The sequence below is a fragment of the Merops nubicus genome, unplaced genomic scaffold (assembly GCF_000691845.1).
Source record: "Merops nubicus isolate BGI_N331 unplaced genomic scaffold, ASM69184v1 scaffold2586, whole genome shotgun sequence".
Lineage (NCBI taxonomy): Eukaryota > Metazoa > Chordata > Aves > Coraciiformes > Meropidae > Merops > Merops nubicus.
Genome location: NW_008612760.1, coordinates 5945 through 24482, shown reverse-complemented (window position 1 = coordinate 24482; position 18538 = coordinate 5945). Strand labels below are relative to the sequence as shown.

The window sequence follows — 18538 nt, the reverse complement described above, 5'->3', positions numbered from 1 at the left end:
TATGGAGCTGACAAATTGACATAAATTTAACACAGGTTCGCTCTAATTTAAAAAGTGGTTCTCTAAAATAAATCAACAATTCCCTAGTGCACTTATAAAGAGAAAAGATCAAAAGCAGTAACTGGTATCTTTCCTTCCAGTGTTAATTAGTAATTAAAAATCTTAGCTTCATTAGTACCTACTCTGAATTTTTTTTATTTTTTTTTAATAAGGGAAGGGAATGTTACACAGACAAATCCAGCAACAGAAGTAATGAAAATTAACCAGTTTTGAAACTGTTTGCCTTCATCACAGTTAAAAAAGGATATCAGACTCCATTATTTGCTTTTAAATAAGCACCTTCCTTGAAGACTTCAGCTTTCATTTGGTCTTGAGTTGCACGTAGTTTCATGTATTGCATAATTCTACTGGCCAAGTAACATCCTTTGTCTGTGACAGTTCAGGTATTTCTGATATTTTAAGTAGATATAAAAATATTAGAATCGGTGCTTGAGTACAGTACAGAAGTTGACAGCTCCTAGGGTTTGGATTGACTTCAAGTCTTGAAGAATTTCCTGTATTTCGAGCCAGGGGGACAGGATAGGACTTGTCACTGTTTCAAAACCAAGCAGACTAAATGAAAGTCCCTTTATGTATTTCAAGTGTCTTCCATTTGTAATTTACGCGACGTTTCCTGTACTGATTCCATTTTCTCTTACATTATCACAGCTCAATACTCTCTGCATACAAGGTAATCATCAGTATAGCAGTAAACCCCGTTAGTAAACCAGCATTCTGAATGAGGAAGAATGTGAGATCCATCTTTCTTCCTGTCACTTTATCTCGCAGCATATCATTCATCTCTGGGAACTGAAAAAAGGGATATTTTTAAGTAAGTATTGCCATCTCGTGGTAGCATGCATAACTAATGTAAAGCATTAAGAACTGAACCATATTTCTTCTCTGGACTGAATATTATAACTAACAGAAGGTGAAGGCAGTCACAGAACAGGTCACCCTAATTACCCTGAAAAACCACTTCACCAAGGACGTAAAATGAAATGGTGTTTTGTTCCTCTCTACTGTGATTTCACCTGGTTCCCCCACATGCAAATTTCCTGGCTTTGATACCAGCAGTCTCCTAGTCTCCAATTGTTGGTCCATATGTTGCTAGGAGCAGCTGCCCTTGTGTTGCTAAATATTGCGTTTCTTTCTTCACCAGTATAAACAGATAAATCCTTGTCCAGGAAGTGGAAGATTAGGATTCTTCGGCTTTATCTATAAGCAAATGAAGTGAAGCTGAAAACACAGACAGCCTCTCAGAAATAAGAAACCTGTTACAAACATCAGGTAACCTGTCACAAATAGTCTGGTGGGCTGGTGAGGCAGCGATACAGCAAGGAAGAAAGCAGAATGTTGTGAAACTGGTGGTGAGACATGCAACATTACATTACAGTGCAAGGAAGGGGTTCTTCATTCCATAACACGCACCTTAATGGGAACGTAACAGCAAAGGATGAGTGATCTGCTCTTAACTGCAGAATCAAAAGACACCTCCTCTGAGAGCCAGTGGAGGTGATGGCAGATGAGCACTGCCGATAAAGGTCCCCTGTACGGGGTGATCCAGGGCATGTCTTTGCTGCAGATAAAGGCAGTTGCAGTGGATTTTGACAAACATACTCAAGCTTTAAACTCTTATCCTGTTGTGCTGAGAGCAGTATAGCCAGAATGCAATGAAGACTGTATACTTGAGTTCTTGTTTAGAAACTTTCAGGCTGGGTGACTCAGAAGCCTTATCTTTCTCTGATCTCACAGGGCACAAACAGCCATTGAAGGTAATGCAACTCTTGAAGAACAGACTAAGGTTAGTGGGAAGTGGCCAAACCTTCCCAGAAATCATTCCAGAGCTCTGTAATCCTCTTGCACAAGAGGCAAAGACAAGAAACCAGATCAGCTTCATGCCATGCAGCAAGACTCATTTGTGTGCACACCCCAGTGTACACATTCTCAACATGCCCACAGTCTCACCACAGAGTGATCTTAATGGCAGAGCTTGTCTAAGCCAATACTGGAGGAAAAAAGAACAGCAAAAAGAAAAGAAGGAAGGAATGACATTCGAGTTAATCCTACCTGCTTCTGGACAAACAAACCAGAAGTGTGTGAAAATCATAACAGAAAGGAGAAAGCCAGATCTCTACAGAGCACTTGAAAACCCTATTTCAGACTTTTCAGGGGGAAGAAAAATTCAGCTAATGGATACAATCCAAAAACCTATAAAAAGAGAGAGAGACGGAGGGGTAGGGACACAACACAGAGAAACAGAGAGAAAAGAACAACAGATACAAAGAAAAGAATGTTACCTACTTTGATTAATGTAGTAACAAATTTAAGTTGAGGTACTCTAAATTTATGCCATGACTTTTACACATCATAGTTGAGTACTATTCGTTATATGAGTGAAATTATATGAAAACCATTAGCAATTAAGGTACTACAAATTTGTAAAATAAACTGTTTAAATTGTTCATTTAATTTTATTACTTATTTAACCCTATATTATTACCTAACCTATAATAGCATTTTATGAAATAGTCCTCATAACTACATGACAGTTCTTAAACACATATAGACCCAAAATATTTGTGGGTTTCAAATCTTTCCAAATTCAGGCCTCACTATTCCAGTTCTACCCTCAAAAGGATTTTCACGTGGCAAGTATAAACACCTTTGTAGATACAACTGCTCTTACGACACTGAATTAAACATAAAATTTAAAATTCTTGAAAGATTTAATTCATTTTGAGAGAAAACATCATCATATGATTAATTTATGAAATAGTACTGACTGCCTGTGAACCCGGATTTTATTTCCCAAGTCTAAATCTGACCTGGACCTTAGCACAATTTCTTTGGCTTCTATCCTCTAGCATACTTTAAAAAATAACTGATAGACAGACTGTTTTGAATAAAGTTCAATGAATCTTTTAGGCTGGACCAAGGAACTAGGTCTTGCACTGTTTAATTTAAACCAGAATAGAATTTCAGTTAGGTTTTTCACCTAAACAACCCCAAAATTTTCACTGTTTACCTTTTTTATTTTTTTTTTTCTTTCAAAATGTAGTTTAAATAGACAAATGAACCTTTGAAAAATAGTGAGGTGAAATACTTTTTCACTTTAAAATACTGAAACAAAGTTATTTATACACTAGTTGATAAAACCAGACTAAATGCATGTAAAGCTTGTCTCTCTAAAACTCCTTTTCATAATAATCTGATGAGCCCTATTTGTGCTGTGGAAGGCTTTCATGTTTCATGAATAAGCATAACTATTTGTGCGTCTCCATTAAGGGCATAATTGATGATTTAACGTCTAATAATAAGTAGATAACACTGGCATGAAAGGGACAAAATGCTAAATTCTACTGCAGATACTTAGTACCATCTTTGTTTCCTTGCAGAAAAAGAAATATCTGAGAATGAAATCATATCTCACCATATCTGCCAGAGAGATGTACAGGAACATTCCACCGGCCACGGCAAAGATGATGTTAGGAGCAAAGTTATTACCTACTACTATCCCAAAAGCCAGCCCAATGTAACAGGAACATGCAGACAGAAAGTTGAAAAACAGAGCCTGCCGAGTACTCATTCCTGCATTCAGCAAGATGACAAAATCCCCTAAAAGAAAGAAAGAAACAAAAAAATCTTCAGAAAACAATATTGTGAATATTTTCTGATTCCAAAGGAAGTCTGAAGAAAAGACATGATTTGTACACAAATTACAACCTCCTGCTGCTTTTCTTCATTCAAGCAAATGATGAGGGTTTCCCTTCAATACCAAGGTAACTGAAATATTCTAAAGCAAGTACGTGCATTTATGCAACTACGTGCAATTAACGCATAACTGAGCTAAGAGCAGAGGAACACTGAATTACCTATAATGATTTAAAGTAAATACAACAGTGTCTATATGAACAGGGTAACTAATACCTCTAATATATATTCCCAGCTTCCACCCACCTGCACTTGGGAACTTCATGTGCTAGATGTCTATTTTGGTGTTTGGGAATTTTTCAGTGAAAATTTTGCCCATTAATTTGACTAAACTTTCTCTTAATCTGTGCCAACTTTTGGATAGCACAACCTCTTACAACGGTGATTTTCACAGTAGACAACACATTGAAAGAAGATCCTTACCCAGTTCATGAGGAAACTCTTCACACAAGATGGCTATAGAGGTACTAAGCCCTTGGAACAGAGACAACGTGAAAGAAGCACCAATAGCCAAACCATCTATGAAATTATGTACAGCATCACTCAGTGTCACCATCCACGCAATGGTCCCAATCTTTGACAGTGGGCGCCCTTTAAGACACTTGCATAAGCTGCCTTGGGTGGCTTCTTCCTGGAAAAAAAAAAATGTAAAACCACAAAAAAACACATAAAACCCTGAATAAAGCATCCAACGAACCACACTTCTGTCTTTAAATAAATGTCAAGTATAAAATAAAGCATTACTTCGTGTGGAGGCCAAAATGCTCGGTCCAAGACGCAAAAGACACAGTGAGCAGCACCAAATGTTTTCTGTTTCAACAAGTTAACACACAAGGTCAAATTTTCTGACTACAAGGTCCAAGCTTCTGACTGCACAACTTCATCTGAATGCCCTTCAGCTGAGACAGAAAGCCATTCAGACCATAGTGGTCTGAAGTTTTCTCTGGAGTCTCTGTTAGATTGAGAGAGTGTCAAGGCTCCTCACAGCCTCCTCAGCCACCTCTAGTAAGTCTGTACAGTAAGAAGGACCTGATCACAGCGACTGACAGCATCTGTATTTCCTACCTAAAACACATCTGGACCAGTTTCCAGCACCTCATGCTCTCAGAGACACACTTCACTGCCACAGTAATAGCCAGGTACACGTGGATATCAAGTCCAGCTATTCAAATTCAAGTTCAGCTATTAAAATTAGTTTCTACAAAGTACATGTTTAATAAAAGCATCAGTGGGTAATTCTGACTGTGCAAGTTGAAGGCTTAGAGCATGAAGACAAAAGGCTAATAAAAAACTGCAGTGTAAATACACACCAGGGATCTCAATAATTCCTCCTGACATTTTAGCTGGGAACACAAACTAACCTCCCTTAAAAACCTCCTGATGATTCTGACCCATTCAGATAAATTTCTTAACACACATATACTGTAGTTACATAATATTTGCCAACATTATAATACTTTCCTCCTTAAAAAAAAAAAAAATTGCATAGAGGGCATTAACTACTGCTTCCTTACTGGAATAAGTAAGCAGTAATGTATACGTCTGTGTGCTCATAGACATATTTATACACCTCACCTCTTGTAGGAAAAGGGTGTAGAGGAACACATCTTCCTCCTTATGAAAAGGTCACAGATTATTCTAAGAAATTTTCCTTAGTTATGAAACAAAACATTGCAGATTGCTTCAGTTTTCCCATATCAAATGTAAATACTACTAGCCAACTGAATTTTTAACTTCATGGAAATGCAATGCTCAGTGGATTCTCTAAAATTCTTTAAAGACAGAACAGTAAGGCCTGTCTCATTATTTACTCACAGGACTCTGATCTGACATACTACATCCTTGTATGTAAGAGCTGCCTCAGAATTAGAAAGTTCAGGTCAGGGATTTCTGAGTCAGATGTCTATTGCATTAGTTGGAACTTGTAGCTAACAAAGCCTTGGTTAAGCAGTGCCACAACTGTCATAAAGCACACTTACAGCTCCTTTTCAGTTCATAGGAAGTCCTGAATTTATACTTTTATGATGTGAAAACAAGCAGTGGCATCCAAAAATTGAAAGTTTCCCTCCCAATTCAAACATATGTTTTTGACTTGTACTACATGCTTCCCTTCAGGTTTTGGAGGTTTTCCTCTCAACATGTCATCTAACACAAGCAATGGCAATCATGTTTTAGGATTACTAATTTGTACTTGTACTAATTCTGTTTGAGATAGGATCACTTACAAGTAACAGACCTCTCTCAATCCACAATGGCAACTTGAACTTCACTTTAAGAAAGAACTGTTACAAAGCAAACCACAAAAAAAAAAAAAAAAAAAACAAAAAAAAACCCCCCATGAAATAGATAACTGGAAGCAAAAAGAAGCATGAGTATGAGAAAATCTAAATACAATTAGTGAAGCTCTTCCATCTATTCATCCAGCTCCCTGGGTTGAAGTTCTGTTCCTCTATGTTTCTCTCTGTTCCTTGGTGACCATGCTCCACACTGCCTAAGAACCGATGAAGGCACCATTGTACACAACAGAAATCATCCTAATTTCTGCCAAAAGCACACTATCTTTCTTGGGCATGCTTCTAGCTTCACTGAGGAAAGGGAGTTTGAGATAATCCACAGATTTTCATTTTGAATAGTTCATTTTTCTACTAAAAAAAGAATATTGTTCTCTCAGAAACCACAAAGACAAAACCCCCAACAAAACCAGCAAGTATTTTCTGATAAAGCAACAATATTATTCACCGGAGACTGTATTTTGAAGGTATATTAGTAGCTTCTACTATAAATGGGAAGGAGAGGCGGTGGTGGTTTTTGTGCTGTAAAAAAATTTCTGCTACCAAAAAAATCTCACTTCAAATGCCAAGCATCTCCACAAACGGTTTTATGAAAAGTTCAGTATGATGAAAATTGCTAAAAGAGCAACAAAAACAGCGAGCAAATCATACAAATGTGCAAAAATGTCGCTTGTACATGCTTGTTTATCTTTGTTCCTATCAGAACACATTTGTCTTTATGGGGGAACCATGTGTGTGGCTGCAGTTTTCTGAGGGCTGTAGGGGCATAACTAGCTTAAGCCACAGAATGAAGTAAAGGACCTATTTTCTGGTACCAGTTGCACAGCTGTGAATTCCAATGACAGTCCAAAGCATTGCATGTGTATGACAAACATAAAAATCTAGTCTGATGGCTTTTTTTGTTGAAAGAAATAATTTACAAATATACATACTGAGCTTTCTATCCACATATGGAGAAAATGAATATTGAGTGAATAATTAGCTGCTGAACTCATCAAGAATGGAACTGGCTCTAGAAATGTGCTGAGGTTGGGGTTGTCTTATCTACATACTTCTGGTTTTTAAGTAATTGCAATTAATTTAGGAGAACAGTATTGATTTACTTCTAAAAACTACTTTCTTAATCCAATCTTTCAAAATGCAGAAAGATCTGTAGTTTATAAAATAGGGCTCAGTTTCTGAAAAGCTTCTATAATATATATCTGCCATTTACTGTGTAGCTTTGAAGTATCATAATTCTTGCCTGGAATTTATTTTAGATAATGTCTTGATTTCTTCTGTAAATTATATACAGCACAATGACAGTGCTTGTCTGGGTTTACATTCTGAACTTTACTAGATTGTGTGTCCAATAGAAGTGGAAGAAAGACTAATCCATATTCACAGTGCTTAAGATAAGGCAGACTACTGACAAATTTATTCTACAAATACATAAGATTCTAAGGCAAAAATCAAACGATGTCTGTCTCTGCTGGACTGTTCCCCATTTGTCATGGTAGTTTAGCAGGCATCAAAGAAGAGATGTCAGTTAAGGAGCGCTGTAAAACCCACCTGGACTATCAGGTCTTTTATTAATTACTAGTGCAGTTCTGTATTATTTATATCTCCACAATTTATGGTAAATAAAAGACATCCTTGGTATTTTTGCTCTCCCAAAGATATTTTTTCTTTAAAAGTAATGTCTCTCCTTTGTTCCCAAACTTAAGAAATTATACAGAGACCCTCTTGTTTTACCCTATGATATCTCATCAGATTGCTCTTGCTATTTCTAACGCATCTCATGACTCCCTCAGGCACAAACCAGACATGTCCTTTTGTGTCCTCTGAAAGTGCCCACAGGACCAAGAAGGAATACTGACACTGTCTCCAGGGCATAAAAAAAGGCCACCATAAAGTTTTGTTGTACAACTCTAACATTGTGCACTCAAGGATACAGATATTTCAGCACTTTATCTCTGAAACAATTTTTCTTCAAAGTTACTGTTGTCAAGTCACCTAATTTTAATGTACAGTGGATATAAATTTGCGATGAATAAAATTTCCAAAGTTGCAATTACTGCTGCAAGTAAAATCTGATAATGTGTGAATAATTAAACATTTAGATTTACTCTGGCAGTCAGTCTTTTAAGGCATTAAAAGAGAGAACATGGCTGGATCTCCAGGACTGAAAGCAGCTACCACACTTTGGTACAATCAGAAATCAAACTCTCTCTTTAAAGCCTACAAGACAATTTCTGGCTACGCTGTGTTTGCCCTCTCTAATAAGCTTTAGATTACATGGACACATTAAAATTCTATGAGGTACATGTTGGCTTATGCCAAATGGTTCCTTCACAAATGCCAAATGTCTATGAAGTTCAGTGCATACCTACCCTCATGGCACTACCCCAGCTCCCTCCAAACCCCTCAGCCTCACTGGCCCTCCCCTGCCCCTTAATGATTCTCAAGGCTCCCTGGCCCCTTTGAACCTGCCTGGAGGAGGAAAAGAATAATGATGACTTTTGTGTTGCTACCGTCACTATCAGCAACAGGTAACTTGCCATTGGGATTTCCTTGCAGCCAGCCTTGGTTCCAGAGTGGATTTTACCCTGTTACTTTCAGGAGATTTTAATGTAACATATTATTTTCCTGGCTTTGGAGTAATGGAGAGGAAGACAGAAAGAATGGAAAACATGAGTTTTCATTAGAACAATAAGTAGAAGAGAAGAACCTTTTTTAAGTTCTTTTAAATTCAAGACTGTAAGTAAAAGGAGATGTGTGAGTATTCCACAAATTTGGATCTTGAGGCGACTTACAATACTTCATGATCAAGAGCACTGCATCTAAACTAGTTGCTAGAAATAAATGCTATATAGTTACATTTTACTATTATAACATATGGTGTGGTTTTGTTACATTGCCATTATGTATAAGCAAATGGGTAACCAAAATGGAATAATGGAATAGATCCAGATAAAACTTTTGGTAAAGAGGGCAGAAAACCATCACCACTGGTGATGCCTGACTCAACAGAGACTGGAGGGTCCTTTTGTTCATTTTACAAATCTACAAAATATAGGTTAGGGACACTCATAATACTAATTCCTTCTTGGTGCTCATGAAATTTTAATTATTAATAATGTTTCTCCTAGTTTTTAAAATGGCAGTATCCCACACACTTCATGACATTTCTGCAGTAAGGACAAGCACAGTTTTGGTAACTGTGTGCATCAAATGCCCTGCCAGCCTGCAAGGTCAATACAGAACCCTTAGATTCTCTTCTGGCTGCTAGGGTCTGCCTCTGGCTTCCTCTCCTGCTCCCCACAAGAAACTTACTGGCTAAAGAACGTGGGTGGTAGAACAAAAATCTCTACTATGAAAAAAATCTGCCTTAGCCATCAGAGAATTATTTCTGTGTGTTTTTATGTTTTTGGAATAAGGGGTAGTGCTGCTCCTCCCTGTACAGGGAAGAGTAAAGAAGCACACCAACTTTTTCTTCCTGCTTCTATTTTCTTCTCAGCCAGAAGGAAGTTGTGTTTGTAGTATGAAAACAAATACAAAGAAATATAGAGAACAAACCTGAAAGAGAATAATACTTAAACCAAGAGGAATGGCTTCTGTTTCAGCATATTGCCTCCATAATTCCCACAATATCCAAATATACTGGACTAACACAAGCAGTGCACACAATATACTGCATGAAAGTTACAGTACTGGTTTTCCTCATTAATCATTGACTGAGACGAAAGAGTTTCTCACAGCATTACATAGTCAGGAACACAACAAGGGTTGTGCAACACCAAAGCATGCTATCACTCTTTTAAGCAAGACAAAAATAAAATCAAAGTCAGCTGAATTATCTGATTAAATATATACCTCTGTCCTGCCCATCTTGACACCAATATCAGTTAGTTCTTTTTGTTGGCCACAAACTAAATGTATCATTCAGCTTTTGTAAGCTTGTCTCAGAACTCCACTTTTTTTTTTTTTTTCTGTAGGGCTTAAGCAATCTATAAGCTGTAAGTTTACAAAAACTTGACAAAAGTAATAACAATTCATACAAATTCCACCCTAACATATGCTTGTATCATTGGCAGGGATAAAATAAATAAACAGACACAATTTTCATACCTGTGCTGAGACCACACTGATGCTGTCAAACCCGAGATTTCCATTGCTTTCTATGACAGCTGAATTTGCGTAGCACGTCCCCCCATTGCTGGATGACAGTGGTTTGGGTGGCTTAGTCTTATCCTGAGAACGATTGTGTTCACCATTTTCAGAGCCATGGCCACTCTAGGTGATAAATAAATATGTAGTTCATTACAACAAAAGCAAAATAGCAAGCATAAGAAAATCAGACCTAAAAAGAAAAGGTGGAGGCATCATATTCATACTGCCTTGATTTCAATGCCAAGTAATGTTTAAATGAGCAGCAGTGAACATTTGAATGTTTAAATGAACTCCAAATGTATCTAAGTTCCTGCCCTATCTCTCACTTTCAGCTAATCAGAATATATAGAATCATAGAATGCCTTATGTGGGGATTTTTCATTTTTATACAACTGACCATAAGTGATCAACATTTGCTAGTTATTTATGGATGCTTGTCAAATAGAGTCTATTAGCCTTTGTCAACTGCTCCCAAAAACAATAAGCAACAAATTCATTTTTTCTATTTTTTTTCATGCATTTAATACAAATGAGGGACGGTTCATGTTCATAATCTCCAATGTCAGCAACAGTTTGGGAGGGGGGACCTTAAGTGAGGTAACAGTAAGAAGACAGGATAGTTTCATTCTCAAGACATGAGCAGAGAGGACCAACAATTTTGAGAGGTCCCTCTCTGAGACAAATCCAGCCTCCCTTATGAGCACACAGAAAACCAGTACTCTGACATATGGGTAGAAAGCAGAGCCCTGTGCAATATGGTAACCGCAGTGTCACAAAAGCAGGTCTGTGTACCAGAGCATGGGGAAGCTGCTGAAGGTGAGATTCAGGCACAGTTACACTTTAGAGATGGCTAAGAAGGTGTATATACATCTCATTAATTTCCCCTGCCCAAAGGGGAGCTCCAGGGGCAGACTCCATTCTCTCCAGCTCTTATATATTTGCACTTTTTTCTGATGTGTTTAGCTAGTACAGCAACGACTTGGCCATTGAGAGCAACTGGAGCAGACGTGAGCAACAGCAGACCACACTCACATTTAGATTCCATTCTCAGCTCTATTTGTAACTCCCTCAAAAAAGAAAGATTGCTTCACCTATCCATATGGATTTTGAACAGATATATCAGAACACAAGGCAAGGCTGAAATCCTCAGATAAAATGGAAAAGAAACCCCCCATTTTATTAATCTATCAAGTATCTTATAAAATATAACAGGTACTTTAAAGCAAGGCTCGTTCATTTAGTTTCATTACCTGGTCATAGATCCTCAATATCACTTTAAGAATCCTTTCCACAAAGAAGAGAATATAGAATCCACCAAACACAGCAACTGCTTTTTCAATATAGTTATCTACTTTTGGTTCAAATCCAAATGCCTAACAGTTAAGAGAAAAACAATGCAAGTTAGTCTGTGATCTTAGCACATTTCCAGGAAAACAAATAAGCAAATCCCCCGCCCCTCTAAACTAATTAGAGACACTCCTCTAAAATACAGGCTGGCTATATACTGACCATTACTTTCCACAAGACTTAAATTATGAAAGACCTTTATCTTCTTAGACTTTTTTCAAACTTGGATTAAATGTTAACAGTATTTTAATTCACTAGAACTTTACATGCAGAATGTAGTAGTAAAGCACACGATGAGGAGGGTCTAATCCACAGCCCATTGAAGTTCACTAGAATTTTATCCAATGCATTTCTCTTTCTGTCTAGAGGCAGAATAGTCCTTGGCATTTCCCATGGCACAACGAGACACAGATGTTGCTGGCTCTGCTCACCCAGCCAAAAAGAGATGGTAGCTTATGGCACTGATATCCACCCACAACTCTTTGGAGACTGCAATCCACACAGAAGCCCACTGCAGTGTGCTTCTAAAATTCATACACTTTAGAAACTAGCATGCAAACCAAATAATTATTCCTCTTGCTTACCTCTGGAATGAGCTGGAAAATTGCATTAGAAAAGAGAGTCCCAATGGCCAAGCCCACAAAGTAGGTTAAAACCTTGGGGAAATATGACTTCTTTAAGAGGGGAGTTAAAATCAATCCCAGAAGCGATGCCAAGTTAATGATAGTCACAGCCAGGAACCCAAATCCCCAGACTGTGGACAAACAAGCAGAAATACAAAATATTTTAGTATAACACCCACTACAGATGTTCGCGATTTTTATAACAGGTAAACGGGCATGAAATTGGGAAAAACAGTGGTGCCTTGGTTGAAATTATACTCCACAAACAGAAAAATCTTAAAATGCATAGATACTTAAGATGCACACCTGCAGAAAGGAAATGTCTGGAAACACTCTCTGGGACTACCATATTGAAAAAGGAAATTGTGCTAGTACAACGTGCGGGATAGCCTGTCTGCTGCTAGTACAAATCAGATCTCTCCACAGTCAAGCAAGAGTAAAAATTAAGGCTTAGGCAAATAGTCAGTGCAGCTATAGCACATTGACATAGACACAAAACAAAACTTCTTACTGCTCCCAGGGTCAGATGCAATTGTAATTTACTCCTAAGAACTTGAAGATAGAAAGCATGCTGTCTTGGCTGTCCTAGATCAAAAAATCTTTCTTGATAAAGGATGACTCCTTCAAATCATCCTGAGGTGGTAAGTTCCTGTTACTAACACTCCTCTTCCTCCTCTAATTTAAAGTAGTTCTGCTGGCTGAAGACACTGCCCACCACTGCTTATGAAAGAGGTGAGGTGGTAAATAGCTGATAGTAGGGACAACTATAATAGAGAAAGTATATAATTAAAAAAAAAAAAAAAGTTTTAAGTTCAAAAAGATGGAGATGTGATTGAGGTACACAATGGGGAAAAGCTTTCCTAGAAAGTGTCAAATGCAGCATAACTTGGTTTCCTCCACCATACGAATAGTGTCAGATTTTTGGACCTCAGACTCCAGGACTTGTACAAAGTCACACCATAATTATTTTGGAGTCTGAATTATAGGTTGGAGGGGTGGGGTTGCTGTTGTTCTTCATAAGCATCACAAAGTTGCACCTCTATGCATGACTACTGTTCTCCCCAGTGACATCTCAGGTTTTAAAGGTTGCACTGAAGAGGTCTACAACACTGCCTTATGTGGTGCCACAGAATCACAAAGTTAGCCACATAGGAATTGGGTTTCTCTATAAAAAATCAACTACAAATAATAATCAAAGCCAACACAACAGTTTGGTATAATCCAGAAAGCTGCATCATTCTAATCTTTATAATGTGCATGTAGAGAAGATACCATAAATTCCTTCCTGCATAGCAGAAATTAACAGGTAAAATTATAATCTGTAGCCTAATTTTCCTGCAACACAACTGGTAAACACACTAAGCTAGATCTCTCACCTGCAACTAGGATGGCTCTTCTTTGCACAGTGTCACAATTTTTATATGTAATGAATTTTATATGGTGTGAAGAAGAGAAAGCATTAGAAACATTTAAAGCATTTGCAGAAGGTAAATCAGGGCAAATTAGAACATTCATTTGCCATTTTTGAGAGAGAGATGCACAGAGAGAGGGAAAAACACAACTAGATGCGGGTAGATTCACGAAGCTACACAGGAGATTACTTTCCATTAAAATAAATTACAATTAAGCTTGTAAATATCTTTTTGAAATCAAATCTATAATAAACAAATGGGCTTCCAATGCCACCATGAGTCACAAACCACTGTTTACTGTTTGGGATTACTACAGAAGCACAAATCTCTTTCATTTTAGTATACAGACAACTCCTACAAATTATTCCATGCAAAACATACATTTTAAACAGAGTTAACAAAATAAAAACCTCATTTATCAGATATGAAGCATTTAGTGTGCTTGCCCAAATTATTAATGAGACTGGGGAAATTAGAACAAGTTTCAAAAATTACAGTTAAAAAAGCCAGTACTAATTACTTTTTATAACAAAAGACAAAGAGGATAAACTAACACATAGTGTGTGCAGATCAGAGGACGATAACAATGGTAAAGAGAATGGGGCTTAAAACCAAGCACAGAAAAATGGGTTATTGCTAAATTGTGAGAGAAGTCCTTACAATATTATTTGCTTCATTAACAAACGGTTTGACTTTCATGCTGGCAGTCTTTGTTCAGAACAGCAAAACATACTGGGACACTTGAAGTTCATGTTCTAAATGTTAAAACTGTCACCATTCTGTACGCTTAAGGCAGTGGGAGATGTCTCATAAGGTACTAAAGGACCTGTATGAACACATTCCAACCCAGTGTAGTATCCCCTTTCGACACAAAAAAAAAAAAAAAGGGAAAAGGAAAAGCCTTTCTTCTTCCTGATTTACCAGAGATTAGGGGTGCCACAAGACAGATGTGGTTTTACTTTTAAAATTCTGTCCTAGATCTGGATGGCCCAAAAAAATTCAGATTTTTCATATTGACATTTTATTTCTGATTTATTCACCCAAAGTGGAAGAATAAGGAAAAATTAAAAGAAACTATTAAATAACCTCAGACAATGAAGGAATAAATTAAGTACTATCCATTGGAGACATTCCATAGATCCTGCAATGTGCTGCAGCAGTACAGGGACTGGTTTCCACTAATGAAATTTCTAAATAATCTAAATCTACGATCTTTCTTACATGTTCTCCACAAAGGTGCTCCTGGGCCTTGTGGAAAGCTTTTTTTGGAGTTCATAAAGACCCAAAGTGTAATTGGGAAAAACAAAACAAACAAACAAACCCAAAATCCAACACCATAATTACACAATTACAGGAACTGGTACTTCAAGAAAAATATCACAAATCAGGGTGGGAGTGAAGGGGGAAGCGGTAAAGTTCCAAAACAACCAACGCTGCCGAAGTTCCTGTGTTATGGACTGTATTTCACAATATCATGTGTTTCAAAATTGGTTTTATTCACCAGGACCCCATCTTTTCATGAGCCCCTGCATTTCAGAAGGCTGGCCAGTTTGACTTCACCTACCAGAGCAGAGCATTCTGCTGAGGATGCACACTCTCCTCCCATGAGACTGATGTCATGGTCAGCTCTAGCCCACTACCATTGTTATTTCTGTCTCTAGAACTGTGGCTCAAACAAAGAGACAGCCTGGATACTCAAAGCCACATGAAATTGAAAACAAAACAAAACAAAACCACCACCAGCAAGAGTGCAAGAAAGATGTCCTCCTTAGAACACCATTGCATAGCATTGCTCCTTATAAGAAGCAGGAACAACTGCTCTAGGTCTCCATGAAGCAGTCTCAGACTTTTCCTCTCTTCCTTAGCCATGTGCTGGGATTAAGAGGCAGTGAGGGTAAGAATATCTTTCTGAAGAAGCCAAGCAAAGTGCAGAGAATCTGTTCACCTTGGACAGAAGGAACGCCACTGGGCATATCCAGCTACTCCACACAGCTCTATACTCCTCCTCATTATCTTTCAGAGAAGTAAGAAAGGGAAGGACACAGCTGTGCCCCAAGGTCAGTTAGGCTAGATAAGAGTTATACTATATCCAGGCTATGTGCTGCCTTTTAACTTCCATTCTGCTTCAGCAGCACCTTTTTTTTCATTGCAAGTAGCTGTTCTTTAAAGCCTGTACTAACTTCTTCTGTATGTCTTTTCCATTCATATTTTGGAGGACAGAATATTGTTAAGCATGTTGGAGTCCCTGGGCAGAAAATTCACAGAAGCACGGCTGGAAACATGCACAGAGGGAGGATTTTGCTTCACTGGCAGTAACTGAAATCAGGTGGTCTCAGTGCTGCCCCAATAGAGGCTCCTTTTGTGATGGGGTCGGGGGGTGTGTAAGTCAACATCTGCATTTGGCACGGGGCCTTTCTGTGACTCTCCCTTCTAAATAAGTATCGCTATGTGTCACAGCCTCATAGACTCACGGTTTTAAAATACCCTAACCATGAGCCTGGCAGATCTCCTGCACTGCAGCCAAGGGATGGGCAGGGAGAAGGCTGCATTGCTTATCTGGCTACTGGACATTGCTTCTGAGCTGGCAGGATAAAAGAAAAACAAGACGGATGGTCTAATAGCTTAGGAGGGTAATGATAGGTCAAGCTTTCCATGCACAATCTACTTAAACCATCCCAAACAGCAAAAAAATAGATTTTTTTTTTTTTTTTAGTACTACTCTCTAGTGCAGACAGTACAGACTTACTGACAATATGTGCCCTCATATGGGATGAGCAATCCATAAAAATCATGAAAAATTAATGCCGTAGTTTCAGTGATTAATCAAATGTAATTTTTTTTTTTTCCACTGGCACAGCTAAGTTTTAGGAATAATCTATAGTTCTTAATAAATATCAGCACTTACATTAATCAGAATGTTTTTAATACCAGTATTTCAAAAGTTATGAAAAAAACACTGCAGAGTCCTGGCTCATAAATACTGACATTAGGCACCCGCTCATCCAGCATCCTAACTTTTAGCTTTAATTCAGCTGACTCCATTAGAACAGTACAATTATTTTGAATACTCAGTCAAACAAATAGGCCATTACATATTTGATCCTTATCAGTGCAATAAACGACTTCATTAACCAGATGAATCTTCCCTGTCCTACATTTTTTACTGCACTGCACAGTTCTGTGCACAATAAATACAGAAGTAATAGTTAGAAAAATAGGAGAAAAGAAGATTAAGGCTACTCAGCCATATGATGATGTTCCATGTGGAGAAGGCAGCACAGAAGATGATGTCAAAGCAGGAGTCAGAGTTTTAAAAGAAAATTAGCATCTTTCCTTAGTAAAACAGTTGTTAACTCCCCTATGTCATGACTCCCACCTGCAAATAGCTCCACTCAAATGCAGACCCCTAATAATTTTACCTGGAGATGCCTTGATACATGGACATCCCACTAAGTCTGATTTCAACCAGCTATTTGCAAGAATCCTTAAGCTTCAAGGCACAAACCATCATCCAACTGAAACAGGTAAGAAAGACTCTTCCTTTAAAGGGTAAATTATTCCGTAACTAGCTAGTTGGTTCTTCCACCATTCTCTAAACCATCTGGAATAGATCACTGGCAAGAGACAGAACATTTGTTTAGATGGCCAACTGACCTGAAACAGCACTTTAATTTTATGTTCCCACTTACAACTATATCCTCCTAAACAAGATATTCCTGTTACGTATAGATTAATGTTTACTATACCCCTAAGAAAACCCTGCTCCAGACACAGTATTAATGCAATCAGTATTAACTAACCTTGTAAAGAATGTGGTTTAGATGTATCTACAAAGTTTTCCTGACGATCACACGGACGAAAAATTAACTGTTGCAAAACAGCAGGACATACTGTAGAGAAGCTTGAATTTGATATGTGACTGTTGTTCGGTAACCCATGCAAAGAAAAAATTTCCTCACCAGTCAAGCACTGCAACAAAGAGAGATTTTGCCAACTTAATACACAGATGCAAACAAGCAAACAAACAAACAAACAAACAAGTCATGCATTGAGACATCCATGAATTACAGCATGAAAATACTGAAACATTCTCAAGGAAGCGTACACAGAGTTTGTACACTGCATGAGAGCACTTTGATTGCTTACTGTGAAGTGAGTATTTTAAGCAAGACAGATTTATCTTTCAGATCAATAAAACATGTTTTAAATAGACATTTGCAAATCTCACACCCTATGAACCAGGACAAGCAAACCTTACAATATATTTGCAAAAATAGCTTTAAAGTAATTTAAATCCCACATAATTATAAAATAATTACATCTAAGAGCAGACTAGATAAGAGTTAAAATCTCAGTGACAGAGTATGTGAGAAAATGGTGGGTAATTAAGTTATTTAATTCATGTAAGTGACCGCTTCTACTTTACAACAATGCTCCTTATTACCTCCCCAGATCAGCAATTGAAGAACAGTCTAAATGTTAGCAGCAATCTAGATTTTTCATTCATTTTATAGCAAGAACTGTTAACAATAAACATTGTTTTGTAAAACCATCCTGGCCTCCAATGAGATAAACTCTTACTTGGGATCTTCACTTTGCCTTCAGCTCAGGACATAACAGTACCTAATCAGTCAAGGGTAAATGTACTGAGCAGTGCTAAACCAGGTCAGGGGCAGGGCTGGTTCATTATTTTCAACCAAAAAGATAAAAAATAAACCATGAAATATCTTAAAATATTCATCTACAGAAAAATTGAATATTTTTATATGAAATGTTCTATACCACTGAAGTCTTTTAACATTTTCTATTTATTCATGTTCATTGTTTCCTACACCAATCAATAAGGAAGGAGTGTTCTTTTTTGAGTGTAAACAAAAGTGATTTGGCTTATTGCTGTACCACAAACACATACCAAGACTGAGTGTCAATACAAAAAAAAAGTCAAACATTTTTCTTCTAT

At 37.6% G+C, this 18538-nt stretch overlaps 1 protein-coding gene across 1 annotated transcript; it reads right to left on the bottom strand.

Annotated features, from left to right (window-relative positions):
• Positions 1-702: 702 nt before the first annotated feature.
• SLC39A8 (solute carrier family 39 (zinc transporter), member 8) lies at positions 703-17547 on the bottom strand (the record flags this gene model as incomplete). Its single annotated transcript, XM_008941634.1, has 7 exons — positions 703-849; positions 3473-3657; positions 4177-4384; positions 10155-10319; positions 11447-11569; positions 12128-12297; positions 17379-17547. Coding segments are annotated over 7 exons (1167 nt in total), but the record flags the coding sequence as incomplete, so codon positions are not given.
• Between the last annotated feature and the right edge of the window lie 991 nt (positions 17548-18538).